Genomic DNA, 26,961 nt, shown 5'->3' on the forward strand with positions numbered 1-26,961 from the left:
GTACTACATTCCAGTTGATCCTAGTGATAAAACAATGCTGTCAAATTCAGTTTATTATTCAAAATGGTTAAATAGTTTTCTATCTAAGGTAAGCAGATAGCACCTGTGACTTGTAGCATTGACTCCGGGATGTGCATGTAGTGACAGAGGACAGTCGCTTGCATTTTGTCGCTGACTTTGCAGCAATCCCTCATACCAAGCATGCATATAGCGACAGTGGAAAGGAAAATTCAACCTGGATAGACTCACAAAGAGAAGACAGGGATGCAATTAGAAAAGTTTATTAGTGAATGTTTATGTCTTTGGCGCTCTGACCCCAGTGGAAGACGTGAATGCTGAGGATGACATGCGCTTGAATAAGCATCTTAGGGTTAGAATTAAAAGTGTCTTCCCCCCGGGGATCCGGTCCTGGTGGTGGAGTAGATGCCTGAGTAGATTTGGAAGGAGTTTGGAAGCCAGATGGTGGAGATGGGGTGGATGAGGGTCAAAGTTCAGCTGAAGAACGGAGGGTTTCATGGATGAAGATCTTTTAAAGCAGAGCCTGAAGGATGATTGGCCGGGGAGAAATGCGGACTTGATGCTGATTGGTGGAGCAGAGCTGCATGGAGGAGTAATTAGACGAAGCTGGAGGTGAGTCTTCCATGTTGAATTTTCGTTTAAACTCCATTTCCCTTTAACAGGAAGAAGCCTCCAGCAGAACCAGGATCAGTGTGAGCGGCCATCTGCCACGACCGACTGGGGGTTTGAGAGAACAGAGCATCCAAGGACTGATCCAAGAGTACTTTTCATGTTAAAGAAAGCTTCCAAAGACCATCATCTGAGTCTTTTTCTTATTGAACTTCCATCCATTTTTATGTCAACCAGACATAAAAAGCTTAGAGTTGGAGTTTTTTATCTTTTGTGGAACGTATATCTGGATATCATCCGCGCCACAATAAGAGATCCAATATTTTCTAAAATATAATATTCTAAAATATGTCTCATTTTAAAACAGAAAGAAAGCCTTGAAAACGTCAGACTGTGTGTAATTACTCTATATAATGCATTTCACTTAGTGAAATGAGTTACTAAAATAAATTAACTTTTCCATAATTTTCTAATTTATTGAATATGACTGTATATAGTTATGTTTTTGCAAAACAAAGCACACCTTTCTGGTAAATACCTAAGCGAATCTAGGAATATCCAAATGGTATTTGGATGGTAAATGGACTGAACTTATATATCGCTTTTGAATTCATACGAGCACTCAAAGTACTTTACACTAGAGCCACATTCACCCAATTGCACTCACAAATGTGCACACATTCATACACCAATATGCAGATTGGCAGGCAACTTGACGTTAAGTCCCTTGCCCAAGGGCAAATCGATAAGTGGCTTTTGAATTACAAAAGCAATTTTGCAATTCCCCACAAATAAACAGTGTGGTTACTTAAAAAAAAAATCTCTCTGTTCTTCTATCGACCTTGATGCATCAAAGAATGTAGTAAATACAGGTCATCAGATCTTATTTTCCCTCATAGTACACACACACACACACACACACACACACACACACACACACACTGTTGTTTCACATGTACCAGTTTGAGCTTTGCAATGCTTCCAGAGAGTTCAAAGCCACAAAAGGAAGTGTCCTACTTGGTATTTCCTCTATCGGCCCCTTAGGACCCCTCAGTCAGACACTGTATTGTTTGTCCTTTGTTGCCCTGGAGACCAGGTGGTTCCCTACAGGCCTTAAACTCATTTACACCTGTTTAGGGTCTAATATTACTGTGGCACCTTTGTTAACCGGACAGAATTCCCAGCCTGTTTATGTTTCCAAGAGGCCGCAGGAGCTCTCTGGTACCTAGCCACCAGGGATTCAAGAAGAAGAACTTAAAAAACCCAAACTAAATCTAAAGCAGCTGGGATAAACATTTGTTTCTTATCAGCACAGTGTTTTGCAAGAGATTATGTTGTCATTACTGCTGTATTCTCTGGGGCCAAACCTAATAACTCTGTCATGCAGCTTCATCACTGCACTTTGAATGTTTTTGCTCATCACATTAAAAATAATCAGTCTCTTGTGACTGGACTTAAAATTTCAAAAAAAATTAAAACACCATCTGCTCATGTTCTACCCCACACAACCTGCTGATTAATTATTGAAGTGTAAGATCGTCTCCTGTTTCTAGAAATACACAAACAGTTCCTAAACAAGCCATTGAAACACAACAATGAAATCACCTGCTAAGCACTATTATGTTTCTTATTCAGGGGTTCCAGGTGTTGTTTACCTGCATAGTGCTTCAGAGCAGGAGTCAGACCTATAATAAGATTTCCAGTAGGAAGCTTACAGATAGATATCTACAACAGTAATAATTACAAGAACACTCACTTTCTTCTGTCACTTTTTAAACTTTATAATACTAGTGAGTGCCCATGTTAAAACCAGTGGGCCTGATATTGACTGCAAGGCTCTTATTTTCACCATCGCATGTTACAGTGTGTTTGATAGTTTATGAACAAATAATTCAGTTTATTTTATTTTCCACTGGAGTTAGTCGTTCATGGTCCAACACAGCTGCAACAAAAACAACCACTGCACATTTTATTATAGATAATATAGTTTGGCTGTTCAAGTGGAGCACTGGTGTTTGGAGAAACAATTAGATTCTCTTTGAGGGTGGCAGTCTAGCAAAGGATAAACAGCAAAAGTTATAAACAGTCTGTATCTTTACTTGAACAAAAGGTTTGCTGGTATTTGCACACTGTTATATATTTTTCTGCTGCACATCTATTAATGAGATCAATGGGAACAGTATGAAATTAGACAATTTGACCAGCTTTAGAGTAGGCAGTTGCAGGCGTCATTTTTTGTGCACTGTTGAACGTGACATAATGTAGAGCTGCATAACCCCAGACAGTAATGCTCAAAGTTTAGCTCAGGGCCCCACAGCATGTAAAGATTGTTAGAAATGATGACGAATAGAATGAAATACAGCCTATTTGTTGCAATTATTGTAACAGGACAATTAATCTAGTGGCATTAAATGGAAAAAAATAATTCTATGGCACTTTGGGGTCTTTTTTTTTTTTCAAATAGGCTACAATGGCTAGTGATGGTTTTACACATCAACCAGATGTAGGCTAGATTGGAACCCAACCCTATCCTTATGAGATAAGAGGAAGAAAAACTGAAAAGTTTGGAAAGCAACCCATCCATTTTCTATTCCTACGTAATCCTTGCAGGGTGACTGGTGCCTGTCTCCAGCAGTCAGTGGGTGAAAAACAGGGACCCTGGACAGACCTCCAGTCCATCACAGGACAATACAGAGACCACACTGGGCAGACAAACATGGATGCCCACAACTGGCCAAGTAACCCAAGCCCAATTATTTAGACAGAGTGGACATTATCTTGCGAAGAACATGCAAACTCCATACTGAAAGCCCCCGTCTGGGATTTAAACCTAGGACCTTTGTGCAGCAAGGTTTTGAAACCATTAATGTATAACAGCTTTAGTGCCTTTCAAAATGATTAATACCCCTTGAACTTCAGAATTTGCCTTGTTAAACCCACAAACTTCAATGAAATACTTTAATGAAACACTTTATCTGATGGATTTGTATTCAACATGTAATTCACAAGGAAGATCAGGTAGAATTTAGTGGAGATGTTTGAAGGAGGGTTGGGCGAGAAAACAATATTTCAAGCTTTTTGAAGATCTCATTTGGAAACCGCAAGACATGCCATCCAACTAAAATGACAGGCCAGGCAAAGAGAGCATTACTCAGAGAAGCAGCCAAGATGCATGTTGTAAATGTGGAGGAGCTACAGAGATGGCACTGAAGAGGATATCAAAAGGTTGTTTGTATTGCTTTAATAAAGAAACAAGTTTAAATTTTAATTAAACCCAATTGGTTATTTTTTGCATTGCAAACAATATAATTAAGAAAATATTAAGAAAAAACTTGTCAGGTAATTTTTGGCTACATTTTGAAGCATTTTAGACTAATCTTGATTAAGAGACTACAGCAGGTATTATGAATAGTAATCTTCTGTATTTACTGTGCTGTATGTACGAATACGGGTGGGCTCATATCCCAGCTTTAATCGACTGATCCTACAATAATAATAAAATAATTTACGAACTCCAGTCCATTATTAGGAATATACTGCAGGCTTTGAAATCATGAATTTAAACACAGTGGGAACTTAGCTGAGGCTATTGGTCAATCAGCGACGCATCTCATACCTTCCCAGAAGCCTCAGCGGTGCTAACTGCTAAACTCAAAATGTTACTTCACTAATCCGTGAACCTGCAGCGGAAAGCAGAAGCACAGTAGCTGGTGGGCTCCTGCATCCTCACGGAGAGCTGTTAACGGGTAAGCCTGGGTTTCTTATTTATTCTATCTGTAAGGAAACACAGTTACACTGTAATGTTAGTCGAGGAGGTTTACACGGAAAGTGATTTGTTAGCCAGAAAATATTATCATCTTCGTACTGTCTTAATGTTAGCAAATTTATACTTGATGTCGTCCGTTTCTTTCGACACGTCACTGGTGGAGAAAAGAGAAGCAGTTGTTTACTAAAATTAGGATGTCATTTTTAAAACTTTAAGCTATTCTTGTTGGACTCTTGGAGTGAATTTATAAGCTATTGTAAATGCTGTACTGGCAGTTGCAGGAAGCTAGCGCTAGCTTGTTTAGCTATGGCATCTTATGTTTATAGAAGTGACTTTAAGTTTGACAGAGGGTGATCCTGTCACCACAGCCTTCTGAAGCACTGTTCTGGCACGGATATTGTCCAAATAAATGCAAGTAAAGTGGTTGGTTCAAGTTTAAAGCAACTAACCTTGTACCAAAGGTTAGCTGAGCGATAGCTCAGTGAGATTATTTCCCGTTCAACATGTACAGAGATGTCACCTCTCGACCAGTAGCCAGAACAATGCCATTCAGGCGATAGTATTGGATACAATCTAAACAATATGCACTGTATTATTTGTTATCGGTATAATGTAAGCCTCTGGGGGTAAGGTGGACATTTTTATTTTGCTCAATACAGGACTGCAGCTCTTTGTTTGCCTGCGTCAAAGCATTTGCATCTAAATCGTTCCTTTTCGACCCTTTTGAGCCCAGATGGTCGAAGAGAATATCCTCGCTATGTGGAACGTAAGGCCGTTTTTGCAGCCAGCTTTAACTAATGGAAGTGCCAAGTTATTATCTCAGCTTCCTGTGGTAATGCTAATATGTTTCCAGCTTGTGATGTTGGAGGATTATGAACATGGATTTACACAAGGAGGCGAAAATGTGAACACCAGATAAAAGGAATACAGCATTCACTGTTCTGCTGGATTTTTACATTTCATGCCCAGATCTCCATTAAATCGGTCATGAAAGCAGGAAAACGGGACATTGTAAAGTTGTTGTTAAATATTGTGTTGACAATATAAATTGTGATTAACCCCTATGTCTCCAGTATACTCCCAGAGCTTCAGAACCTTGGCCTCTAAGATCTAGATCAGGGGTAGACATAAAGGACAGTTAAAGCTCATCCAAGTGAACAAACATATTTTTGGAAAGTTGACTGAATGCATGGCAATGGAAATATAAAAGCCTATTAAACATTGCATCAGAACAGTGTGCTGTGATAGTGATATTGCATGCGTTGAAATGGAGATGTGATCCAATATGTTGTGCAGCTCTGCTTGCATATTTCGCACAGAACATTTGTCATAAATGGGGATATTTTATATAGATTAATGATACACAGAATATCTTTCATGCATTTATTCGTGTTAACTTTGATATGACTTGCAGCTAATGAACTCGAAATTTCTCAGAATAGGAGATTCTCAGAATTTTAATTTAAACATTTTTAAATAGAAATGTTGGCTCCCTGAAAATGATGCCCATGTACTCAACACTTGGGACTCCTTTTGAATGAATTCCAGCAGCACAGGGATGTGGCATGGAGGCAATCAATCTAGTGTCTCATCTTTTTCTTGATAATATCCCATTGACATTATATAATGTTTAGTTTAGCAAGGTTGCTTGCCAAACTCGCTCATTGAAGCAAGTGCTGGTTCTTTTGAGAGTGCCAAGTCTTTGTGAAAAAATAAAATCTTCATCTCAGCAAAAGTTATGTCAAGAGAGGTACGTATTGCTCAAAAAATGTCTTTGTAGATGACTGCGATGACTTTCGGTTCTGACTAACACCAGCAGATGACATGGCTTCCGAAATTATTATTGACTGTGGAAACTTCACACTGGACCCAAAAAAACTTGAGCATTAAACTTCTGGCTTCTCTGGTTCACAAGGATTGGACACCTTGTAACTCCCCAATCTCTTGAATGGAATTTGTTTCACACTCCTTAAGGCGTTCAGTAACCCAGTTGTTGCTGTACTCTCTTCTGTCTCACTTTTTCCTTCCACTCAACTTTCCATCAGTATGAGTGGATACAGCACTATGTAAACAGCCAACTTCTATAACAATTGCCTTTTGTTGTTTACCCTTCTTTTGAAGTATGTCAATGACTGTGCTCGATAAGCACCAGATCAGCAGTCTTCTTCATGGTTGTGTAGAACATAGTTTTTTTTTTTTTTGTCATGTAAAATTCTCATTTCAGAGAAACTGAATTTGTGGATTTTAAAAGCTGTGAAACTGTATCTTGTATCTCATTAAAAGACCAGAAATAAATATTTTTGTGTGTAATTGTTTTATGTAATGAATGTGGTTTCATTTTTATTGAATTATTGAGATAAATAAAATGTTCAATAATAATTCATTTATTAATATCCACTTGTATGTTTCTTGTACATTTTATCTCTGCAGCTGAAGAGGACCCTCAAATGGGATGTTGTCTCTGCACCTGCTATACAAGGACACACACTGCTTGCGCTGCTAAAGTCAATATTTAATCACAATGCCACCGAGAGAAGGATAGCAGTTGGCTTATTTTAATCCTTGGAGCTGGTTTGGGGCTGACGCTTGATTTATAAAAAAAAAAAAAAAAAAAAGCTGCTGTGACTCCTAGCCAAGTTTGTTTTCTTCTTTTTGATTTGCACTACGACGGTTCTATGTGCAAACAGTTATGGCATACAAAGTCATCTGAGCAAAAGGTTGCTGACTGGCTGTGCAGGAAGATTAAAGTTTGCTGTGGGGACTGGACCAAGAGAGCAGATCTACAGCAACAACAGTTATGCTACAGGGACACTAGTCTCACTATTTGTGCCCCTACTGTGTACTTTTTTTTCCTTCAACTTCATTGGTTTGAATGGTTGAGCACAAGGGCCATTTTGAAGGAGACCACCGGTGGCTGTGGTTTTGGGCAGAGCTGACAGACCTTTTGCCAGCATTGCTGCTTTAGAAGCTTCTCCACAGCCTCTACTGCAGTAGCCTCCTGTCATTGTGATCTCCGGTATGGTGAGTGGAGGCTGCAGGCATCACAGCTTCTATACTGGCATATTTGCTTAGTTTCCATTATTACTTTTCCAACCGAATTCCAGTTTTCTTGGACCTTTTGCCCTTGCTGTTGAAAACAACTCCATATCAAGTCAAGGTCATTTTGTTTTAACTCCTGAGAGAAAAGGACTGCTTCAGAGGAGGATGAAGCTGAGGAAACAAGTGACAGTCTGCGGAGTGGCCATATTCTGTGTGGCTGTGTTTTCACTTTATCTGATGTTGGATCGAGTCCAGCATGACCCTGCAAGGCGACAGAATGGAGGAAACTTTCCACGGGTAAGAATTCTTGCTGTAGCTTACAGCATGTTTTATTTGAAAACCCAATGGGAGCACTTGTTTTGTTTTTTTTTTTCCCCCAGCAACTATTTAATGTGCCAGGTTTAATTAGATTTAACATCTTTTAGGATTGATGTCTAGTCAGACTCATCTAAATCACTCTGTAAAAAGAAGGCTAAATTGTTCGTAAATTATTTTTATACAGGCTCATTATTTCAAACATACTCACTAAAATGATAAACTATCTTCACTTAATATTTTAATTTCTGCTGTCAGTTTAAAGCTACTGTTGGATTAGTGGTGCACAGCTCTATGGTTATTATTTTTGTCACTTCAGAACCAAATCTCAGTCCTCCAGAATCGGATAGAGCAGCTTGAACAGCTCCTGGAGGAGAACCACCAAATAATCAGCCACATAAAGGACTCTGTGATGGAGCTCACAGACACAGGAGCTGTGTCTCCCAGTGGCCACCTGCCGTTCAGAAGTGCCAATGGTTCCTGGGTCCTACCATTCGACGGTCGACCAACTTTCCTTGCTGTAAAACCTCAGGATTGCCAGTTTGCTGTCGGCACCCGTACTCAGACAGATGTACAGGTAAATGTTCCCCACTACACAATAAGCCACCAAAGCATATTAGGAATGCTTGATGGTAGAAAATTTGCAACCAGTGATCTCTTTTGCATTATCAACCTGTTCTTATGAGTCTCTATCCCTCATTGCAGAGAGGATTTGGTACATTTTCCAAGGTTGCAATGCACATACTCAACTCTGCTGCTCAACCCATTAATGTATTTTCATTTCATATGAACCAGAGTTTAGGTGGAAATAAGCATAGCAATGTATAAGATGTATTGCCAAGAAGCATTGCTACAACAAAGATAGAAATTGACCAGACACAAATTTCCTTAATGTTTGTACTTTAAATGGGGTGAGACAGACAAGGGCAACAAGAGTCCATCCAATTGGAAAAAGATATCATTGACACCCAGGACGTGTATGCATAGGAAGAAGTCCTTTGCAATTGCAAGATAAGTATTGATGTTACGATGACTATGGCAGTTTGGTCTGTTGTACGGCTCTATAATGCTTATAACCATCAGCCACGCACAGTTGATTTTAAGTAGGCTTTTGGCCTGCACTTTATAGAATGAAGTGGTTGGGACATGGATGGCTGAACATCTGGATGTTTCCTAAAGTGTTTGGTATTACAACGGGTATATTGTGATACCAAAGACAACATACTAGGTCCATGTTTCCACAAAGGTCATTAAATGCAGTCAGCTTGTCACCAGGGAAATTTGCAGTAAGGGAGAATTGTCACTTTTTTGCCATTCTGGGGGAGTTTTTCCTAGATGCATGGCTGTATTGCAGAGATGCCACTGCTGTTGTCAAGAGGCTCTGTTTAAATCTGAATGAATTTTATTTTTTGAAAACTAGGAACCTGCAGAACATCTCATTACACCAAAATATTTATTAACTTGACCTATAATTGCTTCTTTATAAATGTCACCTCACACTTAGCTTTGTCTGTACTTTCATCAATTGAATTAAGTTCAGTCAAGCCGATATAATTTGACTCTGGTCAATAATGGGAAAATTCTTTGCTTCAGATGCTGGATGTGTACTCCCTTCTCAAGTTTGACAACCCTGACGGAGGTGTGTGGAAGCAGGGTTTTGACATTACTTATGAACCCGATGAGTGGGAGACTGAACCTCTGCAAGTATTTGTGGTTCCTCATTCTCACAATGATCCAGGTGAGTTGTGTCGTTGAATGTCAAAATGTTTTTGGGAGCAGAACGTTTGTCAACTAGCCATGGTCTGGTATGAGATTCACACAGTATAAGGTTGAGGGGAAAAAATGCCACCATATCAGGGTGTTTACACAAAAATGGACTGTAATGTCATCATATAATCACTTTTATTTCGTTTTCCTGACCTTTTTATAAGGCTCAACACAAGTATAACAAGTTATGATTTGGCTAATTGGTTGGGGTGTCTGCTCTTGCTCCAGCCTGCAGCTAGGTGCTTTTCAGACAGGTCACTCATAGCTTGCCCTATCTAGTTTTAAGACTCTAATAAACTTTATGGGTGGTGTTCCTTTGAGTTTTCACATATGATTGGATTAATAATTCATTTGCGACTAGAAATATTTTCAGTCAGACAAATTAGTGTTTCTTGTAAGTGAGAGAAAAGTATAGTAGTCTTTGCTGACCAGCAGTGTGCAGCAGCAGGTGGGGGAGGGAAGGACGTGTGTTACTCTATGCTCCATACAGCCTAAAAAACCTCTGGCTACTCTGGAACCTTCTGTTTTATCTCACTAAAAGCACTCTATGAAAGGTATGACAGAAAATCTTAGCAGTTTTGAAGCCTAGGTTTTTCATACCTTTGCTATAAATTGATGTCGGTAACCAGTTGAGTCCTAGTTTCAAGAGGTTAAGTCTCCGATGTTGTTTGTAGCAAGACAGTCAAGTCAATTGCTTTTGATCTTACCTGGGTGGGCCAGGAGCGTTAGGGATTCATAAATAAATATGATTCATTATTGTCACCATAATGCTCACATGACTGACGATTTGGCCCCAAACAATGAAGTTAGGATGATATTGGTATTGGAAAACTGTAGCTCATTGGAGCCATGATTGGCTAGGATTGTATTTAGAACTGACATTTCCATTAAACTTGTTTACTCATCCATGATGTTTGCTTGCAAGTGAGACAGTTATTGATATGTTGACAGGCTGTAGAGCCTTAAAATTGTCTATTAACAGTAGGAATAGTTTTTATTTTGGGCTGCAAAATTTTCTTGACTCTTATATTCAGCCTTATACAGGTCCTTCTCAAAAAATTAGCATATTGTGATAAAGTTCATTATTTTCCATAATGTCATGATGAAAATTTAACATTCATATATTTTAGATTCATTGCACTCTAACTGAAATATTTCAGGTCTTTTATTGTCTTAATACAAATGATTGTGGCATACAGCTCATGAAAACCCAAAATTCCTATCTCACAAAATTAGCATATTTCATCCGACCAATAAAAGAAAAGTGTTTTTAATACAAAAAACGTCAACCTTCAAATAATCATGTACAGTTATGCACTCAATACTTGGTCAGGAATCCTTTGGCAGAAATGACTGCTTCAATGCGGCGTGGCATGGAGGCAGTCAGCCTGTGGCACTGCTGAGGTCTTATGGAGGCCCAGGATGCTTCGATAGCGGCCTTTAGCTCATCCAGAGTGTTGGGTCTTGAGTCTCTCAACGTTCTCTTCATAATATCCCACAGATTCTCTATGGGGTTCAGGTCAGGAGAGTTGGCAGGCCAATTGAGCACAGTAATACCATGGTCAGTAAACCATTTACCAGTGGTTTTGGCACTGTGAGCAGGTGCCAGGTCGTGCTGAAAAGTGAAATCTTCATCTCCATAAAGCTTTTCAGCAGATGGAAGCATGAAGTGCTCCAAAATCTCCTGATAGCTAGCTGCATTGACCCTGCCCTTGATAAAACACAGTGGACCAACACCAGCAGCTGACACGGCACCCCAGACCATCACTGACTGTGGGTACTTGACACTGGACTTCTGGCATTTTGGCATTTCCTTCTCCCCAGTCTTCCTCCAGACTCTGGCACCTTGATTTCCGAATGACATGCAGAATTTGCTTTCATCCGCAAAAAGTACTTTGGACCACTGAGCAACAGTCCAGTGCTGTTTCTCTGTAGCCCAGGTCTGGGGAATGCGGCACCTGTAGCCCATTTCCTGCACACGCCTGTGCACGGTGGCTCTGGATGTTTCTACTCCAGACTCAGTCCACTGCTTCTGCAGGTCCCCCAAGGTCTGGAATCGGCCCTTCTCCACAATCTTTCTCAGGGTCCGGTCACCTCTTCTCGTTGTGCAGCGTTTTCTGCCACACTTTTTCCTTCCCACAGACTTCCCACTGAGGTGCCTTGATACAGCACTCTGGGAACAGCCTATTCGTTCAGAAATTTCTTTCTGTGTCTTAACCTCTTGCTTGAGGGTGTCAATAGTGGCCTTCTGGACAGCAGTCAGGTCGGCAGTCTTACCCATGATTGGGGTTTTGAGTGATGAACCAGGCTGGGAGTTTTAAAGGCCTCAGGAATCTTTTGCAGGTGTTTAGAGTTAACTCGTTGATTCAGATGATTAGGTTCATAGCTCGTTTAGAGACCCTTTTAATGATATGCTAATTTTGTGAGATAGGAATTTTGGGTTTTCATGAGCTGTATGCCAAAATCATCTGTATTAAGACAATAAAAGACCTGACATATTTCAGTTAGTGTGCAATGAATCTAAAATATATGAATGTTAAATTTTCATCATGACATTATGGAAAATAATAAACTTTATCACAATATGCTGATATTTTGAGAAGGACCAGTATGTGCAGAAGTTATACACTTTTTTTGGGGTAGAAATATAATGTTTCCTGAATATTTTACATTTATTATATAAGTCTTGTATTGTGCATTTAAAGCACAAAGAATTGCTTTTCTTATAAAGTGAGAAAGATTTCTGGGTAGACCAGCTGCCTTTGAATAAAATATGAGTTTTATTTTTAGGTCTTTGCAGCACGTCTTACATCTGAGTTGCTTTTCCACCTGTGTTTTTTTTTTTTTTTTTTTGGCTTTTGTTTCAATTGGCTTGATAATCATGGCACAATTGTTGTTTCAGAGAGTTCTGTCTGATGGTCCATCTGTGTGTTGTTAGGTTGGGTCAAGACTTTTGACAAGTACTTCACAGACCAAACGCAACATATTTTAAACAACATGGTTGTGAAGCTGGCAGAGGATCCTCGCAGGAAGTTCATCTGGTCAGAGATTTCATTCTTCTCCAAGTGGTGGGAGACTGCAGATGTCTACAAACAGGAGGCCATGCGCAAGTGAGTCAGCTTTGTGAGTTTTGCCAATTATCTTCAAAATTAATTGATGCAGACACTTCGAGCCCCCCTGCACAGTGCTATACACAGAGAGTGGGATCTGCTGGCAGATTAGGGCAGCTCTATTTATAGCTTGTTATCTGGTTAGTGGGACTTTCTCACATTAGGGCTGGATTATTCTCACCTCGCTCTCTTAATCCTTTCTTTTTAACAGGCTGATTCTCGGAGGACAGCTAGAGATTGTCACAGGAGGCTGGGTGATGACGGATGAAGCCAACGCTCACTACTTTGCTATGATAGATCAGCTCATTGAGGGGCATCAGTGGTTGGAGAGAAATCTGGGTAACACATTGAATCACAGGATGATTTCTCATTTGAGCACTTTCATTTATATTTTGAAGATCGATGCTGAAATGTTTAAGATGCTCCACGGAGAGGTTCTAGGACTTCTGCCTTCGCATGACCATAACATTTATCACTCCTCGCTGTGCTTGATAGTGAAATTTAAGCTTGACATCCCACATTTCAGCTGATGTAGCGTCTTGCTCAGCGGGTGATAAAACGATCTCTGCTACTTCCAGAGAGTCTAGCTGTAGAGTGTGATTTCTTAAAAAAAATCATTCTCATCTTTATCCAACCCTGGAACTAAAATATTTGCTTCTTGCTTGCTGTTATAGGTATAATTCCTCAAAGCGGGTGGGCAGTGGACCCCTTCGGTCACAGTGCCACCATGGCCTATCTGCTGAAGAAGGCCAATCTGACCAGCATGCTGATCCAAAGGGTACACTACTCCATTAAGAAACACTTTGCATCTACCAGAAGTCTGGAGTTTATGTGGAGGCAAGCATGGGGTGAGTGGACCAGTGCCAGCAATGTCTTCTGATTTTAGTGCTCATCTTCAAGCTCAAGAATGAGCCAAACCAGTTGCTGTGGTGTTTTTAAAAAAGAGGATTTTTGAAAATTCACACTGTCATTTATAACTGGTTTTATTATCTTTAATGAAAGCATTGAATGGCTGCCAATGATCTAGTGCTTATTTGTTCCTACAGGAAATGCCATCGGTGTAAGACGTTGTAAACGTATTGTTGTCTCGACTCATCAGGATCCATTAAGTCGTTTAATGTTCATCGACAGACAACACTTAGAAACACCAAGCTCATAAATTTGCATGAGTAATGCTAGAGGGAAAACATGCTTTCTGTCAACCGCATGTTTTTTTTTTTTTAAAGCAGTGGAAATAATGCGCTTCGTAAAAGCGTTCATACCCCTTGAACTTTTTCACATTTGGTTATATTACAGCCTCAAACTTGAGTGTATTATAGAGGGATTTTATAGAGAGATTGTGGTTTCTTTGTATTCGGATATCCAAGCCAATTTCTGTACAAGCACTTCTGTTGCAATTATACCTGCATCTATCTTAGGGCTTGTCTGTACCAGCATGGACTGGACATTTTGCCTATTCTGTAGACTATTACTCAAGCTTGGTCTGGTTGGATGCGGAGTGTCTGAAAATCTTCTTTTCTTTTATTCTTGTAAGTTGCCACAGATTCTCAGTTGGATTTAGATGTGGACTTTGACTAGGCCATTCTGGCAAAATTTAAACTATTCCATTGTAGCTGTGGCTGTATATTTAGGTATGTTTTTCTGGGAGGTGAAACTCAGCTCTCGTCTTAAGTCTTTTATGGTTTCTAACAGTATGTCCTCTTGGATTGCTCTTTATTTGGCTCTGCCCATCTTCCATCAATACTGAAGAGCTTGTCTTTCCCCACAGCATGATGCTGCCACCATCATGTTTCACTATGGGTGTGTGTTTTTGATGTGCCGTGTTAGTTTTACAAATTGTTTTGTATGTAGCCTAAAGATTTAATCATCTGACTCGTCTGACCAGAGCACATTCCTCCACATGTTTGGTATGTCCCCTTCATGATTTGTGGCATACTTTAAACTGGACTTTTTATGGCTTTCTTCTTGCCACTCATATGTTAAGGCCTGAACTAGTGGTTGTTCGGTAAATAGTTTCTTCTACCTCTCTGTAGCTTCTCTAGTTACCATAGCACTCTTGGCTGTTAATCTGATCAGTGCTGTTCCTAGCCTGTCAGCTTGGGTAGATGGCAAAGTCTTTATGGGTTTGCAGATGTGGTATACTGTTTCCATTTTGGATGATAGGTTGAACATTGCTCCATGAGTTGTTCAAACCTTGGGTTGTGGTTTTATAACCTAAGCCTGCTTTTCACAGAGTGTGAGAGCAGCATCAACAGAAGATCTGAAGTTATTTATCCCTGACCTGCCTGCTGTGTTCCTTGGTCTTTGTGATGCTGTTTGTTCACTAATGTTTGCTAACAAAGCTCTGAATCCTTCACAGAATGCTGTATGTACACTGACACTAATTCACACATATGGACTTTACTTGCAGATCAAATAACTTATTGAGCCAATTAGTTGCCCTTTTTTATTTTATTTAGGGTTGTTATGGCAAAGAGGGCTGAATACAAATGCACGCCACACTTTTCAGATTTTCATTTGTAAAACGTTTTTGAAACCCTGTGTGATTTTCTTCCACCTCAGGTTTACACTACTTTGTTATTCCATCACATGAAATCTCATTTTAAATTTGTGGTTTGCTTTCCGTTACTTTGTTCCCCTGTCAGACACGGGATCCAGCACAGACATGTTTTGCCACATGATGCCCTTCTATAGCTACGATGTGCCTCACACCTGCGGCCCTGATCCGAAGATCTGTTGCCAGTTTGACTTCAAGAGATTACCAGGAGGTCGGATCAACTGTCCCTGGAAAGTGCCGCCCAAATCCGTGGTGGAGGCCAATGTAGCAGAAAGGTGAGGATTTGCTTTATTTTTTAAGATATCTATAGACAAACATGTTGGATGGTTATTTGCAAATGTAAAACATCCAGGATTAGTCAGGGTATCATTTCTCTACTTTAACACATTTTTTCCATTTTGTGTGATTTTAGTATTCACCTCTAGCAGCACCCACAGCCTAACCCACAGATTTGTCAGTGCAGTGTTTTCTGTAATGGTCCCTTAATAAACTCAACTTGAACTCGTGCCAGTGTCGACAGCTAGGGAGAAGAAATAAATTGTGGGAGGTGGACATGAAGTGCCTATAGCTTTGTAGCCACATTATGCAGCTTTCAGAGGATGCGCTTCTTCAGGACATGAAAAGCTGTTGTTTAATTTACTCTTTCTCCTCACCCTTCTCTCTTTCACAGAGCACAGTTGCTTCTGGATCAGTACCGTAAAAAGTCTAAACTCTACCGCAGCAAGGTTCTTCTGGTTCCACTAGGAGATGACTTCCGCTATGATAAGGCCCTGGAGTGGGATCAGCAGTATACCAATTACCAGAAGCTTTTTGATTACATGAACTCTCAACCTGAGCTGCACGTTCAGGTGAGGAGCGGTTTATCTGAGGTCACAAATTACCTCACCAAATATGTTTTTTTTTTTTTTTTTATACCTACCTCTCAGTATGAAGTGCATTTCATTGAAAGATTAAATTATACAGCTGTACTTTAACTTGAGTCTGTCATCGTTTGACATCTGCTTCAGATAAAAATCCCACACATTATAATGAAAGCCTTTTCTTTTGTGTAGCTTTTGTTAGTTAACAATTTTGTCCTTCCTGTCATGTTGTCTGCCTCCTCCAGGCTCAGTTTGGGACTCTAACAGACTACTTCAATGCTTTGTACAAAGCCTACGGAGTGCCCCAGGGATCCAGACCTGGTGACTTTCCTGTCCTTAGTGGGGATTTCTTTGCCTATGCAGACCGTGAGGACCACTACTGGACGGGTTATTACACCTCTAGACCCTTTTACAAAAGCTTGGACCGTGTGATTGAGTCGCATCTCAGGTGACAGAGATTTTATAACTGTTATTGGTTTGTTGAGCTATTACTAAGCAATAATTACAAGGTTCCTATGAGGGTTGACAAAGTGTCCATACATTCCAGATGTATGAAAAAGTATTCATATTTCCAGACTTTATTCCCTATCCCATTGTCTAAAGGTTGTTTCTGTCCATTCATCCAGCCACCCATCCTTCCAATTTTTCATCCATCATACATCTTTTTATCCTTCCATATCTGTCTATCCATCGTTCTCTTTGTTTCCGTCCAATCTTTTGTTTATCATCCATCCATCGATTTATTATCCGTTCCCCTGTCTCGTTTGTCCACCGTCTGTCTATTTCGTTTGTCCATCCATCCTCCTCCTGCACCATCCATCCATCTGTCCATCATCCATCCATTTCATCTGTTTGTCCCTCTCTATCAGTTCGTCTATCCATTTTGTCAGTCCATCTGTCCCCCTCTCCTGGCAGTTTTGCAGTGACCTAATTTAAAACCTGACCACTGTAGAAAGATCTGCCATCATTTCATAAACTTTTTTGCACTTTAAAAATAGACCAAAACAAGATGGAGAAATCTGTGACTGGAATATATGAAAGCATAAAAATATTTAACAACAGTGTAACTGGTCTCTAATTTACTTCTATTTGTGTAGGTCATATTTCTTTCATAAATAGATGTCTGTTAAAAATACACCACCAAACTGTTATTGGTGTTGGCATGACCCAATTATGTCGACATAACTGAAGCTCAATAATGAATATGAAGTATTGTGTAAAGGCCTTTTTGAGGTGCAACTGTTTTGTTGTCGTCTTTCAGAGGAGCAGAGATTCTTTACAGCCTGGCCGTTGCAAACGCTCGGCATGCTGGTATGGAGGGACGCTACCCAGTGACTGATTATGCTCTGCTGGTAGATGCGAGACGGTCGGTCGGCCTCTTCCAGCATCATGATGCTATCACCGGCACTGCGAAGGAGAATGTTGTCATCGACTACGGTACCAAGTAAGATCACAGGGGTTGAGGAAGATTTTTGTGTGTGTGTGTGTGTGTTCCTGTCTTGGCATCACAGTGAGAACCAATTTCCCGATTTCACCATCAAATTGAGGACCATTTGTACCAAAGTGAGGACATTTTGCTGGTCCTCACAACCTATTTTGCTAACGGTTAGGTTTAGGACTAAGATGTGAATTGTGTGTGTGTGTGTGTGTGTGTGTGTGTGTGTGTGCAGTATAGAAAACATGTCATTTTATTTAATTATGCTCCCTTTCCTTCTTCCACCTCCCTAGATTACTGCGTGCATTAATCGGCCTGAAGAGAGTCATTATCAATGCTGCTCATTTCCTGGTGATGAAGAACAAAGAGTTTTATCGTTTTTACCAGACCGAGCCCTTCCTGGAGACGGTGAGAGGAAATGTGGACTGACATGTAAAATTACCATATCATTAGCAGAATAAAGACAGAACCCTGCGTACAATTAACGTTCTGAATGCATTATATTTGACTTCTGTAGGATGATAGACGTGCGACTCAGGATTCTCTGCCTCAGCGCACTTTAATCGAGCTGGACCCAGCAGGACCAAGGTATAATGTTCATACCCCACATCTATTTTTTGGTTTTTCCTTCCCTCAACGATTCTTATGCCATCCTGCACGCCTGATCATTTTTATTTCTCTCTACCAGATACCTGGTTCTGTTCAACCCCATCGAGCAGGAGCGTCTCTGCGCCGTCACCGTGTTGGTGAACACGGTCAGGGTGCGGGTGCTTACTGAGGATGGACAGACTCTGCCTGTGCAGCTGAGCGCTCAGTGGAGCTCTGATACTCAAATGAGTGCCGAAGTATTTGAGGTAAGATGAATAATTGAGCTTCTGGTCTAAAAACTGTTAGATTGCTTTTTTTTTTTTTTTTTTTTTTTTAGGAAAAAAACTTAAACAATGAAACTTTATCAGATTTAATTTAGATTTACTATAAAATATTTACAGTTGCATTATAGTTTTCACATTTTCTTGTGCTGATATCATTTATTGGCACCCCTAGTAAAGATAACACAAACTTTTAAAATAAATCCATTCTTTTTTTCCAATGGAACAGCATTTGATTTTTCTCTTATAACATTTGACAAGGTTGGAGCAAACAGAGAGAATGACTTTGACGATTCCACCTTAGGTCGTCCATAATCCAAGGTTCTTTCTAGTGGTCACCCACCACAGTTCTGTATAGTTTAGGTCTCGGGACTGCTTTTCCACCAAAGAGTCACGTTTCTTAACTGATGCCAGTGGTAGTCAGTTCTTAACCAGATCTATAAAAGAACCGGTTTGTTTTTCCACTGCCCAGGAGCCAAGTCAGAGCAACATCTTTTACTTCATATAAACTTCGCATCCAGTTAATGTTTGATCCTCTCCCAGTCTCATTCTGTGTTTTTTTTTTTTTTTTTTTGGAAGGATCATAGAGCATGGCAGACAGTTTACCTAAACAAGACACTTTTTTATCTAAGTATAAAGAAAATTATATTCCTGTTAGCTACCAGGTGTGTTGCTTGACTTTAGCCTGTGTCGGATCACATTCAGACCGCTCTAGAGTTCGGTTGGAACCATACAAACTCCACCTCCTCCAAATGTTTTCAGTACAGCTGTTGGACTAAACACCTCAGGAGTGAAAGCATCCTTATAGTTGACACTCGGTATTTCAATTGATGAAGAAAAATGAAGCCAGAAATGTTTTTTTTTCTTTTGTTGAGTATTAAAACTAATTCCAGCTATTCAACCTTTCTTCATCCGGCCCAGGCAACATTCATGGTCCGTCTACCACCCCTCGGTCTGGCTGTTTTCCACCTTTACGACTCTGCTGACTCACACATGACGATTCGCTCCGACACTCTGCTCAGGCTGTCAGGGCGTGGCGTGGCTGCTCGGGCTTTGGACCCTCTTCCTGTACGCTCTCAGCCAGCTGATTCTCAGACCTTTTACATTAGCAGTCAGACACTGACTTTGGGTTTCTCAGGAACCACTGGCCTGCTGGAGGTTTGTGTTTTCCCTGCCTCTGTTGACTTTAAATCTATTTTAAGGATTTACTAATCTGTTTTGTCTGAAGGAAAAAGCTGTGAGTTCGATTTGGAAATAAAACCATAGTAGCCTGACCTCAAGGGACTTGTCCTGTCGCTCTCGAATCAGTTTTTCATCCACTTTCTTTTTTTTTTTTTGCTTTCTCTTTGTTTGTGTTATGTTTCCATCCACAGAGTATTAGGCGTAAGGATGATCCTCAGGAGGTTAAGGTTCAAATGCAGTTCATGATCTACGGCACACGACCTTCAAAAGACAAAAGTGGAGCTTACCTCTTCCTGCCGGATGGAAAACCAAAGGTATTCTCCTGGTTGTATCTCACATGTTAACTTTCTTCTCCAGAGTCTTTGATGGAGTGTCCCATGGGTATCATCTCATTTTATCCTGCTGGGAAGCCCAGGGCAGACATGCAGGCAGATGGGATTTAAGAAAACTATGAAGGCTCCAGCTGCACTGCATTTGATTGTCTGTTGTCTCATTTTAGCACATCTTGTCTAACCGCTCTGTTTCCAGCCATATAACCTGAAAGAACTACCTGCAGTGCGTGTTGTTGAAGGGCCTCTTTTCTCGGAGGTGGTGGCACAATACCAGCACTTTGAGCAGACTGTCCGAATACACAACGTGCCAGGTAATAAACACAGAAAATGGCATGATAGATTATTCTTTTTGGTTTTGTATTTTTTTGCACCAGCTGGTGTAACATGAGCCAGAATGCTGAATAAAATACCAGTTTTATTGTTTTCTGTCAGATAGCTGTTGGCAATATCACCATTCTATTATTTAAAAATGTTTTATTTTTACAGGGGCGTCTCGGTAAAGTAGAGTTTCGCCAGAAGTAGTTTATCGTTTTTTTTTTTTAATTCAAAAGTGAAGCGTGTGTATAAACTCATTTTGATGATGGTCCCTGGCAGCTGATGAAAACCCCAAATATAGTTTTACCTGTAGGGCTGAGTTTATCTCTTTTGCTTCTGCACCTTGTACACTACACTTTCTTTCTTCCAGTTAACTTTCTAATGATATGCTTGAACACAACACCCTGAACTGTCAGCTTCTTTAGCAATAACGTTTGTGGTTTACCCTCCTTGTAGCAGCTGTGACTGACTATCTGCAGTCGGGTCAGAGCCGTCTCCGTGCCATAAGTTGGCCATAACCAAACATTTGTGCAGTAATTTTTTTTTTTTTTATTGGTCTTAAGTAACAAATCTTCCCGAATATTGGGTTTTTATTAGCTGTAAGTCATAATCACCACAATTAACATAAGGTAATGCTTGAGATAAATCCGTGTTTGTAACCAATCTTTATGATCAGTTTCACTTTTTGAAATTAAATTACTTAAATAAATGCACTTGATGATATTGTAATTTATTGAGATGTGTCAGTAGAAAGAGGAATTACAGATCCCATTTTTAATCATTTACTTATGGTACTAGTTTAGTTCTTCATTATCGTGCTTTATTTGCAGGGGTGGATGGTTTATCTGTAGACATCACTATAATGGTGGATATCCGAGATCAGACCAATAAGGAGCTGGCCATGCGACTGGTCACCAACATCCAGAATGGAGACGTCTTCTACACAGACCTCAACAGCTTTCAGGTCAGTTGCATTCTGTGATTAAAAATAGAAAAGATAACCTTTTTTTTTTTTACTGGACAAAGTTTCAAGAATTAAACAAGCTTTGTGATTTGGTTTTGCAGATACAGCCCCGTCGATTCTACCAAAAGCTTCCCTTGCAAGGCAACTTTTATCCGATGTCCAGCCAGACGTACATCCAGGACAGCCACCACCGCCTCACGCTGCACACGGCTCAGTCTCTGGGCGTCTCCAGTCTGGAGAGTGGTGTGTGACTCATTTATAGCCTTTGTTTTATATTTCATTTTTCCCAAAAGCATGTAGTGTTTTTCTGTGTTAACATCTCTTAGTTTGCCTTCATATCTCCCTCCCAAGAGGGACTTAAAGAGAAAAACAGCTCACTCTGTGATGTTGTAAACTGAGCTAACTCTTTGTATCATCTTTAAGATCGTAATGGAACGGTTTGTAAATGACAGATGGTTCAAATTGTTTGTGCTTATTGACTAATGCCTCTTAGTGCATTATAAGGGCTTTTCTTTAAAGCTGTTCTCTATTTGCCCTCCCCTCAGGTCAGCTTGAAGTGATTATGGACCGGCGACTGATGCAGGATGATAATCGGGGACTGGGTCAGGGTCTCAAAGACAACAAGAAGACGGCGAATCGTTTCCGCCTGCTGCTGGAGAGGAGATCCATGGGTAACATGGTCAGTATTACACCTTTTTTTTTTTTTTTTTATCTGCACAATAACTGTTAAAATTCCAGTTAATCACACCTGGATCAGTGTTGAATGACATTTTACAAGGTTGTTTAATTTACCACATGTTACATTATTCTGTTACCGATGAAACCTTTCTGTATTCTTTTACCCACCCCTCCTTACTTCTCATTATCTCTCCATCTGTCTTTTTGCAATCCTCTTCACTTGCTAATTTTGTTTTCCCTCTCTGCTTTTTTCCCACTCCATTACCCTCAGCGTGATGGCTTCTTTGCCAAACTCTCGTCCTTTTTGTGCTCTTTATTCTCTCAAAACCCGAGTGGTGGAGTTCATGAGGTAATGTTGCCAAGGCAACAGCGAGGATGCTTTTTAACCTGGATCGTAGCCGTACGCGTGGTCTTTAGCTCCAGCTGAATTTCTGTTCCTCCTTCCACCTCATAGCTGTAGTTAAACATCATTAGGACCGAACGGGTGAGAGAAAGTAATGAGGCGATTTGTCATGTAAATGAATTCACATTAGCAGAGGATGGAAGACTTTGGTTGTAGTTCTATCATCCTGCTACTGCCGGTTCTACAGATGAGTAACACTCACCTGTTGCGGTACATCACATCCTGAAACACCTTAATACTCTTTAATTTGAAATTTGACATCACAAAGGTGTGATTAGTGCTGCGTGTGCCAGGACTAGAATTAGAACCGTTCCTCCTCCTCTGACAGAGTGATTATAGCTTGTTTGTCATGTAATAGCACAGAAGTATCTCTAGAGGTGAGTCAGTGATGTGGTAATGATCACACCGTCATTTACCAGTCAATGAAATCTCCCTGCATCCCTCCTCTAGATGATTGACAGCGGGACAACTAGCTTCCCATCCATGGTCAGTCACGTGACCAATGCCCTGCTCAACCACGAGGTCCTGGCGCTGCCTGTTCTGCCCAAAAGACGCGGCGTGCCTCCTCTTCAAACGTTCGCACCGCTCAAGTCCGTCCTTCCCTGCGACATCCACCTGCTCAACCTGCGCAGCATCCAGACTCAGGTAAGGTGGAGATTTGGTCAAATATTTTGGCTTTAGATGTTCTGTGCAGGTATATAAATGTTTCTGTCTTTATGTGAGCAGAAAGACCCCCAGTTTCCGTCTCCTCACACTGCCTTGATCTTACACCGTCTGGCGATGGACTGTGGTTTTGAGGGTCAAAACCTCGGCTTCAACTGCACCACAACGCGGGGACAGGTGAGCGTTTTTAACGCAGGCTGAAATAAACTACTTAAACCTGAAATAAAAAGCTACTCAAATAGACTTAAATGCTCATTTATTATCCCTCCACCATTGAAATAATTATAATGGTTCTACATCCAAACTGTTTAAGGTCCAGCTTTTATTATGAAGTTTAATGGACTGTATTTAGAACAGGTAAAATAAGTTCAGGTCAGGAGTTTACAAACACACATCCTTGGCATTAATGTCTTTATGCTTTATTTTTAACCATCCTGAACTGAATATAGAGCACGCTGCAACGATGCTTAACAACATAGACTTGCACAAAATTTGTATTTATTGTCTCTTCTTTAATCCTCAATGTCACAATTATACATAAAGACTCAAATATATTCATACACCCCCAATGATACTTGGATAAATGACTCTAGCAAGATGGTGAAAAAACGTACTTTTCAGAGACATCAACATAATTCTGGCACAGTAATAGCTGAATGTTTGTCGAGTCTTAACACAACTGGTGGACATCATTTCACTCGGTTGCTCTTCTATCACAGACCTGACTTTTAAGTATGGCCTGTAAATGTTTATTTGAAGTTGGGGCTTTTGGAAAGTCAAAACCAGTTTTAATGTGTTTTCCTGCTGGGATTCGATTCATGTCCAAGTTTAAACCTTCACATCCTAATCGCCAGTCTCAGGGTGAAGACGATTGGTTAACATTATCAACAACCACTCAGGAAACCAAGCCGATCATAAACTGGGTGATTATCGTCATTGCCCAAGTGAAAAGGGAGATTGCTATCCTAAAGCTCAACCAGAATGTTCTGTTGTTTATGTGAGCAGTTCAAATCATTTATGGAGAAACATTTATTATCAGAGGCCACAGTGACAACAGTATATTTGGAGAATCATAGTGATTCTTTCAAACCTAACCAGGTAGTGGTAGCGTCATGCTAAGGATCACTGAACATAGTAGATGGAACGATGAAAAAGGAGAAGGACCTTCAAATTCCTTAAGCTCACCTCAAGCAAACAGCAAGATGGTTGAAACGTGGACACAGCTGGGTGATCCAACAGGAAAGTTATCATAAACTGACATCATTAAAAGAGCTCTTGCAAATAAATAGGAAGAGCGATCCAAATATCATCATTCCACCCTTTAAAAAAAAAAAGGAAGAGTTCAGATGCATCATAAAAGGCCATAAAGAAAACTTCAGACCAGAGTCAAAATATAGTTTTTATCTTTTTTTTTCTTTAATATAACAAAAATTTAAAAAAAAGCCCCGCCCACTTCAGAATAGAGATCTTTAAAAAAAAAAAACGAGGCCAAAACAAACAGTAGAGGCCGTAAATATAAATGAACTTAAACCCATATCAAAATTCTTCTCCATGGAGAGGTGGATGCGTAGATGATCCACATGACATCGGTTCTGAACAGTACTAGTATGTGTAAGAAGGTCAGTTTATCATTTCTTCCCCTCACTCAACATATCTGGCTTTCAGATTAGTCCAGTTGTTTGATTTAAAATTAACCACAATTATTACACGTTTCACTCTTTGTTTAACCTTTTAGAACGGATATTTCTAGCATTTAATTCAGTGTTTCCAAAAAAAAAAAAAAAAACAGTTAACACTCTAGTGGACCTCTCAGCGTTTTAAATGGCTGCTATTTTTTTAACCCACATATTTCTTTTTTTAATGCCTAAATGTGTGAAAGCTTTTACTGAAGTGTTTGTAAAGCTGTTGCTACTCTGACATCACTTTAAACGCTGAGTTTCTGCTTCAAGCACATGAGCAGAGAGAGGGAACGTTTGGATCGAGATATTACTGCAGGCAATTAGATCAACAAGAAGACGACAGGTTTTACTTCTGCCAGACAGTTTCAGACTAGAATCTAATATTTCTGTCTAAAACTCCTGATCTGGCTGTTTTTTCTTCTCTCTGCAGATTATTGTATCAAATCTTTTCAAGAATCTTGACTTGCAGCTGCTCCAGCCCATGTCCCTGACCCTGATGCATTCCAGCACGCCTTTGGCCAACGACTCCACCATCAGCCTGGACCCTATGGAGATATCTGCCTTCAAGCTCAAACTGCGTTAGGAGCCGCCCGGATCGAAAACCGTAAACACACATCAGACTAGTGAGACCAAGAACCAGGGTCTGGGTTTCCCTGTGTTGTTGAGCTGAACTCGGAGAAACAGGGTCCACTGTAACAGGCCTGATTTAACTGCAGGGGGCAGACAACAGCTGCTGCTGCAGAATCTAAGGGTACGCAGCAAAACTTAAGGTGAATTTGAAACCGTTCCATATCTGGGGAAAGACTGCGAGCATTTCTCATCAGTTGAAGATGTGTATCAACAATCAGATATGAAATTGCTTTCTGTTCTGCTATGTAAGGTCTTTTTTTTTTTTTTCTATCTTTTCTCCTTCTGGACTGAACTACTGAATGTAAATATCCCAAATGACTGTGGAGGTGGCCTGGGACTGGTGCCACATCAGAGTGCAATTTTTAGAGCTTTATTTGGTGTCTGGGCTTATTATTTTTATTTTTTTTTTAATTTTCAAATCTGGGAGAAAATTGATCATCAGCATATCATTTTTGTACCAATCAGTCTAATGTTGTAGTTTTTTCGCAGCAATCAGAATGTGTGGTCTTGTTCCAAGGCCTGAGCTGCAAATCCTTACGCTGCGAGTCCCATGAGTGCCCACCGTTCTCATTAATCACAAAGGACGACTCCTCCCCTGCCGTCCTCACATCGTGCTTGTAGATGGTCCGCAGATTTCCCTCTTGTCCTTCACAGTTGAGAAAAATGTGCAGGGTCCCACATTGTGTCGATCATTCTCGAGCTTGTAGCAAACCATATGCAGTAGATTAAGCAAAAGACTATACCTCATGTATACTAAACAGCAGATACATTATGTATGTCTGAAGGTTGGTGATGGTTGATCATTTTTGGGGTGGGAGTATACTCTATCAGGGACCAGTCAGTACTTTTGGGTGTCATTAATTATTATGAATAAATATGCATCAGAGGGCTATATTGCAAGAATGAAGTTTGCATCCCTTCATTCCAGAAATGAAGGAGCTAGTCTTTGAAAATGATGAAAACAGAAGAAGTACCTGCATCTGGTGGTACAGGATTATATAGTACAACTGGAACAACCCTTCATGCTGTAGGGACTAAATGTCTAAAATCAGGTACTGCTTTGTTTGAATAAATATTATTAGCTCTCCTAAAAATATTTATTTGAAGGCAAATCACAATTTTCAAAGCAAAAACCATCTATATTTGAGATGGATAGTTTTATTTTTGATTAACGCATTGGAATAGACCAAAATCTAATCTTACCCTGAATGTGTAATTTTCTGCCATATAAGTCACAGCTCATATGCCCCAGATGTGACCAGAAAACAGTTTCTACACTTCTTAATGTAAAATGTACATTTCATTATTTCATTGTTTTGTTATTTCTATAAACAAACTGGATTTCTTGACTCAGAAGATCACAATGTGTCAGTATGTCGTAAGGATATTGAACACAGTAAAAGTCTGTATGAAAATGTTGTTCTCCTTATGTTTAATACCACTTTTTCAAAACAATGTTTTGTCTTTTACTTCTTATTCCAGGGTTTCTGCTGCAGGGTCTTAAAGAGATGAAGTTTATCTAGTTTTTTGCCTTTATATTCTCATGCCCAGATTTTCCATTGTAGGTCTCAAATGACCTTTTAATTAGGTTAAAAATGTGTTTTGTGTTTGTTCATTTAGTGCTGACCAAACCATTTAAAAAAAAAATAGCTTTATTGTTTAAGAAGTATTTTGGCCACACTCTTTATTGTGCAGGAAACTGCATTATGATTTGACCAAACTGGAAAGCTAAAGATCAGGCCAGTAGAAAGCCTTGTTGAAAGGAATTTT

At 40.0% G+C, this 26,961-nt stretch overlaps 1 protein-coding gene across 2 annotated transcripts; it reads left to right on the forward strand.

Annotated features, from left to right (window-relative positions):
• The first annotated feature begins 4,235 nt into the window (after positions 1 to 4,235).
• man2a2 (mannosidase, alpha, class 2A, member 2) lies at positions 4,236 to 26,646 on the forward strand. Of its 2 annotated transcripts, XM_047393085.1 has the most exons (23): positions 4,236 to 4,373; positions 6,824 to 7,729; positions 8,067 to 8,324; positions 9,341 to 9,485; positions 12,453 to 12,624; positions 12,836 to 12,963; positions 13,299 to 13,472; positions 15,270 to 15,456; positions 15,852 to 16,029; positions 16,287 to 16,489; positions 17,303 to 17,485; positions 17,770 to 17,884; positions 17,994 to 18,064; positions 18,165 to 18,330; positions 19,267 to 19,503; positions 19,719 to 19,841; positions 20,056 to 20,170; positions 21,005 to 21,138; positions 21,240 to 21,381; positions 21,684 to 21,817; positions 22,670 to 22,864; positions 22,946 to 23,059; positions 24,992 to 26,646. In XM_047393085.1, exons 2-23 carry the CDS (start codon positions 7,598 to 7,600, stop codon positions 25,142 to 25,144), a joined length of 3,459 nt encoding a protein of 1,152 aa, XP_047249041.1. In that variant the 5' UTR covers positions 4,236 to 4,373; positions 6,824 to 7,597; the 3' UTR covers positions 25,145 to 26,646. The 2 variants fall into 2 exon arrangements, with proteins under 2 accessions (XP_047249041.1, XP_047249050.1); XM_047393094.1 differs by lacking the exons at positions 4,236 to 4,373; positions 6,824 to 7,729; positions 8,067 to 8,324; positions 9,341 to 9,485 and having other exon boundaries at positions 12,463 to 12,637.
• Positions 26,647 to 26,961: the final 315 nt, after the last annotated feature.

Source organism: Girardinichthys multiradiatus, chromosome 2, assembly GCF_021462225.1.
Source record: "Girardinichthys multiradiatus isolate DD_20200921_A chromosome 2, DD_fGirMul_XY1, whole genome shotgun sequence".
In the NCBI taxonomy this organism is placed as follows: Eukaryota; Metazoa; Chordata; class Actinopteri; order Cyprinodontiformes; family Goodeidae; genus Girardinichthys; species Girardinichthys multiradiatus.